The sequence below is a fragment of the Balaenoptera musculus genome, chromosome 13 (assembly GCF_009873245.2).
Source record: "Balaenoptera musculus isolate JJ_BM4_2016_0621 chromosome 13, mBalMus1.pri.v3, whole genome shotgun sequence".
In the NCBI taxonomy this organism is placed as follows: domain Eukaryota; kingdom Metazoa; phylum Chordata; class Mammalia; order Artiodactyla; family Balaenopteridae; genus Balaenoptera; species Balaenoptera musculus.
The window spans coordinates 71,776,823-71,792,934 of NC_045797.1; the positions used below are offsets into that span (position 1 = coordinate 71,776,823).

The 16,112-nt window shown below is 38.3% G+C and overlaps 1 protein-coding gene across 1 annotated transcript in view; it reads right to left on the reverse strand.

Annotated features, from left to right (window-relative positions):
• FAM228B (family with sequence similarity 228 member B) overlaps positions 1-16,112 on the reverse strand; it is a 75,149-nt gene that overhangs the window by 25,157 nt on the left and 33,880 nt on the right. The window contains exons 4-7 of the mRNA XM_036872719.1: positions 15,356-15,486; positions 3,212-3,277; positions 840-1,031; positions 93-173 (exon numbers count right to left, since the gene is read on the reverse strand). Coding sequence (XP_036728614.1) covers positions 93-173; positions 840-1,031; positions 3,212-3,277; positions 15,356-15,486 — 470 coding nt within the window. The remainder of the gene's footprint in view (positions 1-92; positions 174-839; positions 1,032-3,211; positions 3,278-15,355; positions 15,487-16,112) is intronic.

A 16,112-nucleotide genomic window follows, 5' to 3' on the forward strand; every position in this document is an offset into this window, starting at 1 on the left:
TAGAGAAAAAAGCACGTACGAAGACCCTATGCAGCCAAAAATAAATAGATAAATAACTAAACTTAAAAAAAAAAAGAAAGAAAGAAACCTACCTTCAGAAAATTCGGGTCCTCTTTGTTCATGTAAAAAGGATCATATTCTTTTGGATCATAATGCTCTATAAATGCATTTCCCTACAGGAAGGAAATAAAAACCACACATAAGAACAAGAAGTCCATAATTAATTTTGAGCATAACAGGACTCAAGAGTCAAACACACAGTTCCACTCTTATGCTTTGAAATGGCATCAATGACAAATGCAAAAGGGAAGGGAAGATCAAATTGGAAATTAAATTTAATGTATCTAAGTAAGAAATATTATAGTGATAGAAGGAATCTACTTAAAATTTTCAAGATTTTAATAAAGGATGTTGCAACACTAAAAGATATAGGAAATTGTTTTTAGATACTTAATATTCAAACATCTCAGATCTCTTAAAAATGCCAGGAGAACAGAAATATTTTATAGCTCTGTAAATAATCAAGTTCCAGAATAAAAAACAAAAAAACACATATCTTGAACCTAGAGTCCGATTTTTTTAATTGGTATATAAAAGTAACAATTACATAGGAGAAAGAAAGAAAAATTATTCTAATGTACACATTTAAATCCAGACCTAACCCTTTCCCTCCATCCTTTCCACATGCCCTGGATTTAAGAATAGTATGTGCTATAACAGAGTACAGATTACACATATACAGAATTGGGAAGGGCAAGCTGTTTGGATGACTGTAAATAAAGAAAGATAACTATAGTTTTTAAAGCAACTGAAAAAAGTAACAAATGATCTCTTAGTACCTTTTTATTTACGTATTTTAAAAAACCATCTAATTCCTCTTGTCTCCTTTTTTTAATCTTCTTATGTGAAGTAACATTTTCTATAATTTTCTTCTGGAGAGGATCTGCCACATGATCAACCCATCTTTTATATAATATCTCTTTTCTTCTTGCATTTAAGAAGTCATGATGCTTTAAATACTTACCTAGTTCCTAGTAAACAGTGATAGGAAAGACAAATATATTATTTTAAAGTTTTCTTGTTCCAAAATTTAAACTTAATTTATATTCATAAGAATAACCCACAGGGCTTCCCTGGTGGCACAGTGGTTGAGAATCTGCCTGCTAATGCAGGGGACACGGGTTCGAGCCCTGGTCTGGGAAGATCCCACATGCCGCGGAGCAACTGGGCCCGTGAGCCACAACTACTGAGCCTGCGCGTCTGGAGCCTGTGCCCCGCAACGGGAGGGGCCGCGATAGTGAAAGGCCCGCGCACCGCGATGAAGAGTGGCCCCCGCACCACAATGAGGAGTGGCCCCCGCTTGCCGCAACTAGAGAAAGCCCTCGCATGAAACGAAGACCCAACACAGCCAAAAATAAATAAATAAAGTAGTTATTAAAAAAAAAAAAAAAAAAAAAAGTGTTCTAAGTAATCATTAAAAAAAAAAAAAAAAAAAAAAAAAGAATAACCCACAAAATCATCCATTAATTAAATCATTTGGTTGGCTTCTACTGTGTGACACACACAATACTGGAAACAAAGAATACATGAATAAATTAGACAACATGCCTGCTCTCCCTGGAAGACAGACTACAAAACAAATCTACAAAACAACAGGAGGAGGGACCATGTAGCAAGAGATGTGTGGGGTTCAAACAGATACTAGTATACCAGTGTTCACTGCATCATTACTCACAATAGCCAAGAGGTGGAAACAACTCCAGTGTTCATCAACAGATGAAGGTATAAACAAAATGTGGTATATACGTATAATGGAATATTATACAACCATAAAAAGGAGTGAAGTTCTGACACATGCTACAACATGGATGAACCTTAAAAGCAATATGCTAAGTGAAATATGACAGACACAAAAGGATAAATATTGTAGGATTCCACTTATATGAAATATCTAGAATAGGCAAATTCATAGAGACAGAAAATAAATCAGATGTTACCAGAGGCTTGCAGAAGGAGGGCTGGGAAGTTACTACTTAATGAGTACAAAGTTTTGGTTGGGGTGATGAAAAAGGTTTAGAAATACATAGTGGTTATGGTTGTTCAACACATATATGTAATTAATGTCACTGAATTGTACACTCAAAAATGGTTAAAAAGCAAATTTTATGTTATATATATTTTACAATAGAAAAATAATTAAATTTTTTAAAAGATTTCCAAATTGGTAGACATTTGGGATGGGCCTTAAAGAATAGAGTTATCTAGGAAGAGAAGGAATGACAAAGAATGAGGCAGAAGAATATTCTATGGAGGGAATTCCCTGGCAGTCCAGTCATTAGGACTCCACACCTTCACTGCCAAGGGGCCGAGTTCAATCCCTGGTCAGGGAACTAAGATCCCACAAGCCACACAGCACAGCCAAAAAAAAAAAAAAAAAGAATATTCTATGGGGAAAAAAAAAAAAAGACAGAACAGTAGCACAACCTGGTAAAAATGACAAGTAGCCTGCAAAGAAAATGCCTAAATTAGGCTATAAACTAAATCATTCTCACCAAAACTTCTCATATACCTTTCACCTAGCAAATGAAATCATGTGATTACTAGGATCAACAACATGAAATTTAAAATGAAAAAAATAAAATAATAAAAACCCTGTAATCTTCTCCAGGTGATATCCCTCCCAAACTTCAGGTCATAGCACATTTCAACCATTCTCAATGAACAGCTCCTTTCCTTTTTAAACAACTCTAAAAAAAATTCTTAAAAACAAAAATAGGCTACCCACTCCAGTGTTTAGTACACTTCACATAGACATTCATCTTGTCTTATAATTAAGCCCATCCTGCTACAGTTAAAGCTTTGTTCTTACTTATGTATACCTGAGTAATAATTGGTCAGTGTGTTCCAATAACAGCTCTTAAAGCTTTTAAGAATACATAGTGACTCCACAGAAGCCCCACTAACATGAAGGAACAAGTGAGTAGGAGGAAACTCTTATAAGGTATGTATAAAAGAGTCCTCACAAAGTATACGAAGAGAGGAACTAAATTAAAGCAATCTCAGAGCTCTTTTAAGTTCAATCCTAAAGGCTAATGAGTGTTTAATTGTTTTCTATATTTTCTAAAATTTTTATAATGACAATGCACTACATCTGAAATGGAAAAACAAAGTTTAATTTTTAATTGAGACATATTCTGCAGCCAATTCTTACCTTAATTCTATAATTTTCTCTGTATATTGATTGAATAGCTGCATCAATATCTTCTTTAGCTAATGCCTAAAATGACAGAATGACATTTTGAAAATCAAATATTTGAAAATTAAATTATTAATACTACCTAGACTCATTTTATATGTGACATACATATCCCTGGAAAGTTCTCTGTCAATCCAATTTTTCTACTTCAAATCATACCATCTCGCGATGAAGAGTGGCCCCCGCTCACCACAACTGGAGAAAGCCCTCGCACAGAAACGAAAACCCAAACACAGCCAAAAATAAATAAACAAATAAATTTATTTATTTAAAAAAAATAAAATAAAAAATCATATCATCAGTACTTTTTAAAGAGTATTTGAATCTTTCTGCTCTCAGCTACAGTTCATTCTAGGGAAAAAATAACTCAGATCACAGACATTTTGAGTCCCAATATGGTCAAATGACTTTGCCCAGACACACATGGTAGGTAAAACCCATCTTTTTTCACATACTATAAAGTGATACAATCAGGCCTCTATTTGAATTCATTTACTCATGAATGAATTCTATTTGAATTCATTTAGTCATTATAGCTATCAAATATTAATACTTTTTATGAACAAGCCACATTTTCAGTATTTTAAAGCAACACAATCTTCAGGAAATAGCTCATAAAATTAAAATTTTCCATTTTCATAACAAATCTTCCACAATTAAACATGTCAGAAAATGCAAGAGGTTGATTTCTAGCATACATGTGAATGTAATTAACATCACTGACTTACACACTTAAAAATAGTTAAAGAGAGTAAATTTTATGATATAATTTTTCCACAATGGAAAAAAAGATTAATAATAAAAGAGTCCCAAAGTGGACATTTGGGATGGGCCTTTGAAATCCTCTCATAATTACACAAAAATAAAATATTCTCAAATTAACTGTCATTGGAATTAGTTGTCTTCCGTTCCACTCCCCTTGTTTTCCAGAATAGATGAGTAAAATCTCAAAATCTAAGAACTAACCTTCCCCATTAACACACAAGGAAATTAAGGCTCAAGGGAGTTAAGCAACAACCAGAGGCCTAGAAAATCCTGCACTGAGTCCAGAATTCAAACTCAAATGTATCTAACTCCAAATTCATTTTCTTTGTTCTTTCTGCCTCACAGAGTTGCTATTCCTAGCAAATCTACTGCTCTCAAAACCAAGATGAGTACTGAAATATTAAAACAACCACCTGAAGACACTGGAGACTGACCCAGAGCAGGAAGAAACTAAAGGGTAGTCAACACTTGGAAAAAGAGAACAGCTGGAACTGGAAAAGTTTTCAGTTCTTTATGGACTTTTGTCTAACAGCAGGCCTCAGTCATAGCTAAACAAGGTAGCTCAAATGCAGACAGAAATACACAGTTTTACAGATTCAGTAATTAGAAGACAGAGTTCAGGGCAACCATAGCAGCAGGAAAATGAGAGGAGAAATACCTGAAAGGAGAAAGCCATAGACAGAATGCCACAAATTCTGCAGACCAAATCTCTGGCAGACCCTTGAACTACATAAGCACAAAGCAGACCCCGTGGAGCCCAGCTAAAGCTAAAAAAGACTAAACAGTGATTTCACGTGCTGCCAACTGCAGGAGAGACAAAGTTCAGAGCTCGTGTTCAGGCAAGTTAACTGCCTGCTAAAACAAAAACTCAGTATTAATCAGAGGAACAAAACAGAATCCAGACCCTTTACAATGTATCACTCATAATGTCCAAAATCACTAGACAAACAGGAAAACGTGACCCATACTTAAAACAAAGACAATCAACTGGAGACCAACTCTGAGATGGCCCACATGCTGGAATTAGTAGACAAGGATTTTAGGTCAACTATTATAGCTATGTTTAAGAAGTTATAGGAAAATATGCTCACAATGAATGAACAGAAAACCTCAGCAGAAAAACAGAGACTGAAAAATAACCAAGTGGAAAATACAGTTCTTAAATTTAAAAAACAAACAAACTTAAATGGGCTTAACAGCAGATTGAAGATGACATAAAAAGAGTCAGTGAACTTGAATTCAAATCATTAGCATGTATCCAGTCTGGGAAACAGGAAGAAAAAAGATAGGAAACTGAATAGAGTTGTAGCAACTTATGAGACAATAACAAAAGGTTCAACAAGTTGATAACTGGAGTCCCAGAAGTGATAAATAAAAGAATGGAACAGGAGAGGAAAGAAAGAAAGAAAGTTAGGAAGGAAGGAAGGAAGAAAGAAAAAAAAAAAAGACTGAAGAACTAATGGGTGAGATGAAAACCTCCACTTTCAGACAAAATAGAATAAGAGGGAACAGATTTATCCTACTACCTTAAAAAAAAAAAAAAGTGAGGGGCTTCCCTGGTAGCGCAGTGGTTGAGAATCTGCCTGCCGATGCAGGGGACACGGGTTTGAGCCCTGGTCTGGGAAGATCCCACATGCCGCGGAGCAACTAGGCCCGTGAGCCACAACTACTGAGCCTGGGCGTCTGGAGCCTGTGCTCTGCAACAAGAGAGGCCGCGACAGTGAGAGGCCCACGCACCGCGATGAAGAGTGGCCCCTGCCTGCCGCAACTGGAGAAAGCCCTCGCACAGAAACGAAGACCCAGCACAGCCATAAATAAATAAATAAATAAATAATTTTTTTTTAAAAAGTGAAACAACAGTTTTCAAGATACTGGACATCAGGCTATGAAGGACAGTGGCCCCTGAGATACAGAACACAAGGTGAGCCTTAAAATAGCTCATTAGAGCCTGGAGAGAATTTCCAGACTGTGGCGCACAGAGGAGGAAATCAGGTGGAATCCACCTGTCTTCCTGAAATGAGGAGGGGAGCTGGGAGTCTGGGGAGGCCAGGGTAGCTACAGTTCATAGAGCACAGTACCAGAGGGAAGAAAGTCACACAGAGAAGGAGCTTTGGGGGTCTGCAGAGGATTAGATTTGTAGAGGGTCCCCCTTGCGTCTTCAGGTGAATGCTGAACACTGTATGCATGTGGGGAAACTACCCAAAGAAACACTGGGCAAAGAAGTACCTGAAAGGATTAGGGGAACAATCCCTAGAGGTCACACAACCCCAGGAGTTATTCCTCTTAACATCAGCCAGGGTGACAAACTTTATGGTGCACAAAACAGAGTTGACTACTTAGAGGGGTTTTACAAAATAAGTACTAAAGCAAAATTGGCCATACACTAAATGATACTACAGTTCTGTCTACCAAGCTTCGTGGCAAGACATGAAAAAAATCAGACTGTGTCCAAGTAACTTAACCGCATCCCAGAACAAAGCTCAGCATATTTATTGGAAATCAAAAATATCCAGCACTCAACAAGGAAAAATTCACAATGTCTGGCATCCAATTAAAAAAATCACCAGGCATATAAAGAGGCAGGAAAATTTGACTAGTGAAAAGAATCAATCAAAACTACCCCAGAGGAGACTTCCCTGGTGGTCCAGTGGCTAAGACTCTGTGCTCCCAATGCAGGGGACCTAGGTTTGATCCCTGCTCAGGGAACTAGATCCCACATGCCGCAACTAAGAGTTTGCAGGCTGCAACTAAAGATCCCACATGCCGCAACTAAGGATCCCACACCCAGCAACGAAGACCTGGCGCAGCCAAATAAATAAATATTTTTTAAAAAACTAACCCAGAAATGACACAGATGATATAATTATTAGACCAAGACATTAAAATAGTTCATAAGTGCATTCGCTAGACAAAACAGCAGACGTTTTGAGACTTGGAAGATTTTTTAAAAGACCCCCTAAAAACTTAAAGGATTAAAAACCACGATGCCTGAAATGAAAGATACACCAGACAGGATTATCAGCAGATTGGATATTACAGAAGAAATGATTAGTAAACTTAAAATCATAATAGAAGCTGTCCAAAATGAAATGCAGGGGGGAAAAGTCTGAAAAAATTTAACAGATAATCAGTGGGCTATGGGATAGCTTTAAGCAGGCGATTAAACATGTAATTTTATTTCCCAAAAGGAGAAGGGGTGGGGTAGAAAAAATATTTTAAGAAAGGATGGCTGAAATTTTTCCAAATGTGTTGGGAACTATACGCTCACCGATACTAGAGGTTCAATGAACTCTAAGCAGCAGAGAAGCTGGAACATTCATACATTGCTGATGAGAATGTAAAAAGGTACAGCCACTGTGGGAAACAGTAGGCAGCTCCTCAAAAAGTTAAACACAGAAGTACCATATGACTTAGCAATTCCATTCCTAGGTTATATACCCAAGACAACTGAAAACATATGTTCACACAAAAACGTGTATACAAATGTTCACAGCAGCATTATTCATAATAGTCAAATACTAGAAAAAATCCAAATGCCCATCCACTGATGAATGGATAAATAAAATGTGGTATATCCATATACTGGAGTATCATTTGCCCATAAAAAAGAATGAAGTGCTGATACATGCTACAACATGGATGAACCATGAAAACAGTATGCTAAGTGGAAGAAGTCAGACACAAAGGACCACATACTACATGATTCCATTTGTATAAAATCTCCAGAATAGACAAATCTAAGAGAAAGTAGACTAGCAGTTGCCAGAGAACAAGGGAGAAGGGAATGGAACATGACTGCTAAAGGGTATGAGTTTCCTTTTTGGGGTGATGAAAATGTTCTGGAATTAGAGAGGTGATGGTTATACAACCTTGTGGATATACTAAAAACAACTGAATTGTACACTTTAAGGTAGTGAATTTTAAATTAAAAAATGCACAAAATATTTGAATGAACACTTCATCAACGAATATATATAAATGGCAAGTAAAACATAAAAAGAGGCTCAACATCATTAGTTATTAGGGAAATGCAAATTAAAAACACAATGAGGGACTTCCCTGATGGTCCAGTGGTAAAGAATCCGACTTACAATGCAGGGGACGCGGGTTCGATCCCTAGTCAGGGAACTGGGATCCCACATGCCATGGGGCAACTAAGCTCGCGCACCACAACTACTGAGCTTGCACACCTCAACTAGAGAGGCTGCATGCCTCAAACTACAGAGCCCACACAACCTGGAGCCTGCACGTCGCAACTAGAGAAGAGAAAACCTGCACACCACAACTAGAGAGAAGCCCACGCACCACAACAGAGATCCCGCATGCCTCAACGAAGATCCCACGAGGTGCAACTAGGACCCGACACGGCCAAAAATTTTTTTTTTAATTTTTTAAAAAACCACACAATGAAATGTGACTCTACATCTTTTAGAACGACTCAAAAGACTACACACACACACACACACACACACACACACAGACTGTACCAAACGCTGGCTAGGATGTGAAACACTGGAACTCCCATACACCGCTAGTGGAAATATAAAATATAACTTTGGAAAACGGTTTGGCAGTTTCATAAAATATTAAATTCATTTACCATATGACCTAGGCATTCCACAAGTAGATGTTTACCCAAGAGTAATGAAAATATATGTCCATATAAAGACATGTACATGAATGTTCCTAGCAGCTTTATTTGTAATAGCCAAAAACTATAAGCTACCCAAATGTCCAATGACAGAATGGACAAACTGGGGTATATAGCATTCAGCAAAAAAAAAAAAGAAAGGAACTAAGTACTGAAACATGAAACAACATGGATGAACTGCAAATTATACTGAATGAAAGAAGCCAGACAAAAATAATACATACCATAAGATTACATTTGCATAAAAAAATTTAAATGCAAAATAAACTATAGTGAGATTGGTTCAAGATGGCGGAGTAGAAGGACGTGCTCTCACTCCCTCCTGCGAGAGCACCGGAATCACAACTAATTGCTGAACAATCATCAACAGGAAGACACTGGAACTCACCAAAAAAGATACCCCACATCCAAAGACACAGGAGAAGCCACAATGAGATGGTAGGAGGGGCGCAATCACAGTAAAATCAAATCCCGTATCTGCTGGGTGGGTGACTCACAAACTGGAGAACACTTATACCAGATAACTCTACCCACTGGAGTGAAGGTTCTGAGCCCCACGTCAGGCTTCCCAACCTGGGGATCCAGCAACAGGAGGACGAATTCCTAAAGAATCAGACTTTGAAGGCTAGCGGGATTTGACTGCAGGACTTTGACAGGACTGGGGGAAACAGAGACTCTACTCTTGGAGGGCACACATAAAACACTGTGCGCATCAGGACCCAGGGGAAGGAGCAGTGACCCCATAGGAGACTGAACCAGACCTACCTGCTAGTGTTGGAGGGTCTCCTGCAGAGGCAGGGGGTGGCTGTGTCTCACCGCGAGGACAAGGACACTGGCAGCAGAAGTTCTGGGAACTACTCCTTGGCATGAGCCCTCCCAGAGTCTGCCATAAGCCCCACCAAAGAGCCCAGGTAGGCTCCAGTATTGGGTTGCCTCAGGCCAAACAACCAACAGGGAGGGAACCCAGCCCCACCCATCAGCAGACAAGAGAATTAAAGTTTTACTGAGCTCTGCCCACCAGAGCAACAGTCAGCTCTACCACCAGTCCCTCCCATCAGGAAACTTGCACAAGCCTCTTAGATAGCCTCATCCACCAGAGGGCAGACAGCAAAAGAAAGAAGAACTACAATCCTGCAGCCTGTGGAACAAACACCACATTCACAGAAAGACAGACAAGATGAAAAGGCAGAGAGCTGTGTACCAGATGAAGGAACAAGACAAAACCCCAGAAAAACAACTCAATGAAGTGGAGATAGGCAACCTTCCAGAAAAAGAATTCAAAATAATGATAGTGAAGATGATCCAGGACCTCGGAAATAGAATGGAGGCAAAGATCGAGAAGATACAAGAAATGTTTAACAAAGACCTAGAAGAATTAAAGAACAAACAAACAGAGATGAACAATACAATAACTGAAATGAAAAATACACTAGAAGGATTCAATAGAAGCAAAACTGAGGCAGCAGAACAGATAAGTGACCTGGAAGACAGAATGGTGGAATTCACTGCTGCGGGACAGAATAAAGAAAAAAGAATGAAAAGAAATGAGGCCAGCCTAAGAGACCTCTGGGACAACATTAAACACAACAACATTCGCATATTATAGGGGTCCCAGAAGGAGAAGAGAGAGAGAAAGGACCCAAGAAAACATTTGAAGAGATTATAGTCGAAAACTTCCCAAACATGGGAAAGGAAACAGCCACCCAAGTCCAGGAAGCGTAGAGAGTCCCATACAGGATAAACCCAAGGAGGAACACGCCGAGACACACAGTAATCAAATTGGCAAAAATTAAAGACAAGAACTATTATTGAAAGCAGAAAGGGAAAAACGACAAATAACATACAAGGGAACTCCCATAAAGTTAACAGCTGATTTCTCAGCAGAAACTCTACAAGCCAGAAGGGAGTGGCATGATATACTTAAAGTGGGGAAGAACCTACAGCCAAGATTACTCTACCCAGCAAGGATCTCATTCAGATTCAATGGAGAAATCAAAAGCTTTACAGACAAGCAAAAGCTAAGAGAATTCAGCACCACCAAACCAGCTCTACAACAAATGCTAAAGGAACTTCTCTAAGGGGGAAACACAAGAGAAGAAAAGGACCTACAAAAACAAACCCAAAACAATTAAGAAAACGGTAATAGGAACATACATATCGACAATTACCTTAAACGTGAATGAATTAAATGCTCCAACCAAAAGACACAGGCTCGCTGAATGGATACAAAAACAAGACCCATATATATGCTGTCTACAAGAGACCCACTTCAGACCTAGGGGACACACAGAGACTGAAAGTGAGGGGATGGAAAAAGATACTCCATGCAAATGGAAATCAAAAGAATGCTGGAGTAGCAATAGTTGTATCAGATAAAATAGACTCTAAAATAAAGAATGTTAAAAGAGACAAGGAAGGGCACTACATAATGATCAAGGGATCAATCCGAGAAGAAGATATAACAATTATAAATATACATGCACCCAACATAGGAGCACCTCAATATATAAAGCAACTGCTAACAACTATAAAAGAGGAAATCGACAGTAAGACAATAATAGTGGGGGACTTTAACACCTCAGTTACACCAATGGACACATCACCCAAACAGAAAATTACTAAGGAAACACAAGCTTTAAATGACACAATAGGCCAGATAGATTTAATTGATATTTATAGGACATTCCATTCAAAAACAGCAGATTACACTTTCTTCTCAAGTGTGCACGGAACATTCTCTAGGATAGATCACATCTTGGGTCACAAATCAAGCCTCAGTAAATTTAAGAAAATTGAAATAATATCAAGCATCTTTTCTGACAACGCTATGAGATTAGAAATCAATTACAGGAAAAAAAATGTAAAAAACACAAACACATGGAGGCTAAACAATACGTTACTAAAGAACCAAGAGATCACTGAAGAAATCAAAGAGGAAATCAAAAAATACCTAGAGACAAATGACAATGAAAACACGATGATCCAAAACCTATGGGATGCAGCAAAAGCAGTTCTAAGAGAGAAGTTTATAGCAATACAATCCTACCTCACAAAACAAAAAACATCTCGAATAAACCATCTAACCTTACACCTAAAGGAACTAGAGAAAGAACAAAACCCAAAATTAGTAGAAGAAAAGAAATAATAAAGATCACAGCAGAAATAAATGAAATAGAAACAAAGAAAACAATAGCAAAGATGAATAAAACTAAAAGCTGGTTCTCTGAGACGATAAACAAAATTGATAAACCATTAGCCAGACTTATCAAGAAAAAGAGGGAGAGGACTCAAATCAATAAAATTAGAAATGAAAAAGAAGTTACAACAGACACCACAGAAATATAAACCATCCTAAGAGACTACTACAAGCGACTTTATGCCAATAAAATGGACAACCTGGAAGAAATGGACAAATTCTTAGAAAGGTATATCCTTCCATGACTGAACCAGGAAGAAATAGAAAATACGAAGAGACCAATCACAAATAATGAAATTGAAACTGTGATTAAAAATCTTCCAACAAACAGGAGTCCAGGACCAGATGGCTTCACAGGTGAATTCTATCAAACGTTTAGAGAAGAGCTAACACCCATCCTTCTCAAACTCTTCCAAAAAACTGCAGAGGAAGGAACACTCCCAAACTCATTCTAGGAGGCCACCATCACACTGATACCAAAAACAGACAAAGATACTACAAAAAAAGAAAATTACAGACCAATATCACTCATGAATATAGATGCAAAAATCCTCAACAAAATACTAGCAAACAGAATTCAATAACACATTAAAAGGATCATACACCATGATCAAGTGGGATTTATCCCAGGGATGCAAGGATTCTTCAATATACACAAATCAATCAATGTGATACACCATATTAACAAACTGAAGAAGAAAAACCATATGATCATCTCAATAGATGCAGACAAAGCTTTTGACAAAATTCAACACCCATTTATGATAAAAACTTTCCAGAAAATGGGCATAGAGGGAACCTACCTCAACATAATAAAGGCCATATACGACAAACCCACAGCAAACATCATTCTCAATGGTGAAAAACTGAAAGCATTTCCTCTAAGATCAGGAACAAGACAAGGATGTACACTCTCACCACTATTATTCAACATAGTTTTGGAAGTCCTAGCAACAGCAATCAGAGAAGAAAAAGTAATAAAAGGAATACAAATTGAAAAGAAGAAGTAAAACTGTCACTGTTTGCAGATGACATGATACTATACATAGAGAATCCTAAAGATGCCACCAGAAAACTACTAGAGCTAATCAATGAATCTGGTAAAGTTGCAGGATACAAAATTAATGCACAGAAATCTCTTGCATTCTTATATACTAATGATGAAAAATCTGAAAGAGAAATTAAGGAAACACTCCCATTTACCACTACAACAAAAAGAATAAAATACCTAGGAATAAACCTACCTAGGGAGACAATAGACCTGTATGCAGAACTATAAGACACTGATGAAAGAAATTAAAGATGATACCAACAGATGGAGAGATATACCATGTTCTTGGATTGGAAGAATCAACATTGTGAAAATGACTATACTACCCAAAGCAATCTACAGATTCAATGCAATCCCTATCAAACTACCAATGGCATTCTTTACGGAACTAGAACAAATCATCTTAAAATTTGTATGGAGACACAAAAGACCCCGAATAGCCAAAGCAGTCTTGAGGGAAAAAAACAGAGCTGGAGGAATCAGACTCCCTGACTTCAGACTAAACTACAAAGCTACACTAATCAAGACAATATGGTACTGGCACAAAAACAGAAACATAGATCAATGGAACAAGATAGAAAGCCCAGAGATAAACCCACGCACATATGGTCAACTAATCTATGACAAAGCAGGCAAAGATATACAGTGGAGAAAAGACGGTCTCTTCAATAAGTGGTGCTGGGAAAACTGGACAGCTACATGTAAAAGAATGAAAGTAGAACACTCCCTAACACCATACACAAAAATGAACTCAAAATGGATTCGAGACCTAAATATAAGACTGGACACTATAAAACTCTTAGAGGAAAACATAGGAAGAACACTCTTTGACATAAATCACAGCAAGATCTTTTTTGATCCACCTCCTAGAGTAATGGAAATAAAAACAAAAATAAACAAATGGGACCTAATGAAACTTCAAAGCTTTTGCACAGCAAAGGAAACCATAAACAAGACGAAAAGACAACCCTCAGAATGGGAGAAAATATTTGCAAACGAATCAACGGACAAAGGATTAATCTCCAAAATATATGAATAGCTCATGCAGCTCAATATTAAAAAAGCAAACAACCCAATCCAAAAATAGGCAGAAGACCTAAATAGACATTTCTCCAAAGAAGACATACAGATGGCCAAGAAGCACATGAAAAGCTGCTCAACCTCACTAATTATTAGAGAAATGCAAATCGAAACTACAATGAGGTATCACCTCACACCAGTTAGAATGGGCATCATCAGAAAATCTACAGACAACAAATGCTGGGGAGGGTGTGGAGAAAAGGGAACCCTCCTGCACTGTTGGTGGGAATGTAAATTGATACAGCCACTATGGAGAACAGTATGGAGGTTCCTTAAAAAACTAAAAATAGAATTACCACATGACCCACCAATCCCACTACTGGGTATATACCCAAAGAAAACCATAATTCATAAAGACACATGCACCCCAATGTTCACTGCAGCACTATTTACAATAGGCAGAACATGGAAGCAACCTAAATGCCCAGAGACAGACAAATGGATAAAGAAGATGTGGTACATATATACAATGCAATATTACTCAGCCATAAAAAGGAATGAAATTGAGTCATTTGTAGATACATGGATGGATCTAGAGACTGTCATACACAGTGAAGTAAGTCAGAAAGAGACAAACAAATATCATATATTAACACATACATGTGGAACCTAGAAAAATGGTACAGATGAACCGGTTTGCAGGGCAGCAACAGAGACACAGATGTAGAGAACAAACATATGGACACCAAGGGGGGGAAAGTGGTGGGGGGGGAGGTTGGATGAATTGGGAGATTGGGATTGACATGTATACACTAATATGTATAAAATGGATGATTAATAAGAACCCGCTGTATAAAAAATAAATAAAATTCAAAAAAAATAATTTAAAAAATTAAAATAAAATTTAAGAAAAATAAAATAAAATATAGTGATAGAAAGCAGGCAGCGAGGGGGCACTCACAAAGGGACACAATGAAGAAACTTTGGGAGTATTGAATATGTTCACTGTCTCGACTGCAGTAATGGCTTCATGTGTGAATACATAGCTAAGAATTTATCAAACTGTACACATCAAATACATGCAGTTTATTGTATATCAAGTATACCTTAATAAAGCTGTATAGAAAAAAAGAATCTAAAAAAACAAAACCACAACATATATACATTTGGGTGATGCAGTTAAAGCAGTTCTTCAGGAGAAACTTTATAACTTTGTTATACTAGAAAAGGTATATAAGCAATGACCTATGATTCCATGTTAAACTGAAAATGGAGAGCAAAGTAAACACAAGTTTAATAGAAAGAAAGGGATAATAAAGAATAGAATAGAAAACACAGAGAATAATATATTTAGCACAGACCACTTGTCAGTGCAACCACCCAAGTATAAACTTCAGAATGCCATTACTACTGTACCTCCATGAAGGAAAGTGGCTGGGGCTCCAGCCATTCGTTTGAGCTCTTGAGCTTGGGAAGTCTGTCAGTTATCACATCATCATTGTCTGAACTTTTCATTGTGGTCACAAATAACAGAGCCCCTAGAAAAACTAAAAAATTAGCTTACTTAGTAACGAGAATTGAGATTTATTCTCTCTTCTATTTGATTAATAATCACTATTCGTGGCCGTGAACGGATGTGGAACGGATTCTGAACTTTAGACACCCACGCTTTCCCTAAGAAGAGGGGCCTTCACCCAGGCTTCTGCTGTTGTCTTCCGAGCCAGCCTCCTTTAAGCAGGGGAGCTCTCTCCAGACCCACCCGCCGTCCCCTCTAATCCCAGGCTTCCCACAACGTGGCCCAATGGAGCCGGTGTGGCAATTCTCAGCCTGGCCTCTAGGAGTCGCATCTGCAGTTTTCGGAGTGGGCAGAGTTGCAGCCTTCTGGTTCCTGAAGCACACCCAGGATGGGCTTCTTAGAGAAGGAAAGAAGGGCTTTTGAACACAATCAGCTTGTCTTCAAGCTCTGACAGGCCCAAACCGCCACCCCCAGCCCCTCAGCCCCGTCCAGCCCGTGCCTGAGGGAGGAGCACCCACGACCCCGCCCCTTCCCTCCTACCCCGTTGGCAAGGTGCGTGTGGCCTCCGCCCGGCCTGGAGGAAACGCTGCAGGCCGCGACAGGTACCTCAGCTCCCCTCCCTCGACTAGCAGGGCCTTCGGTTCTCTGGCACCACGA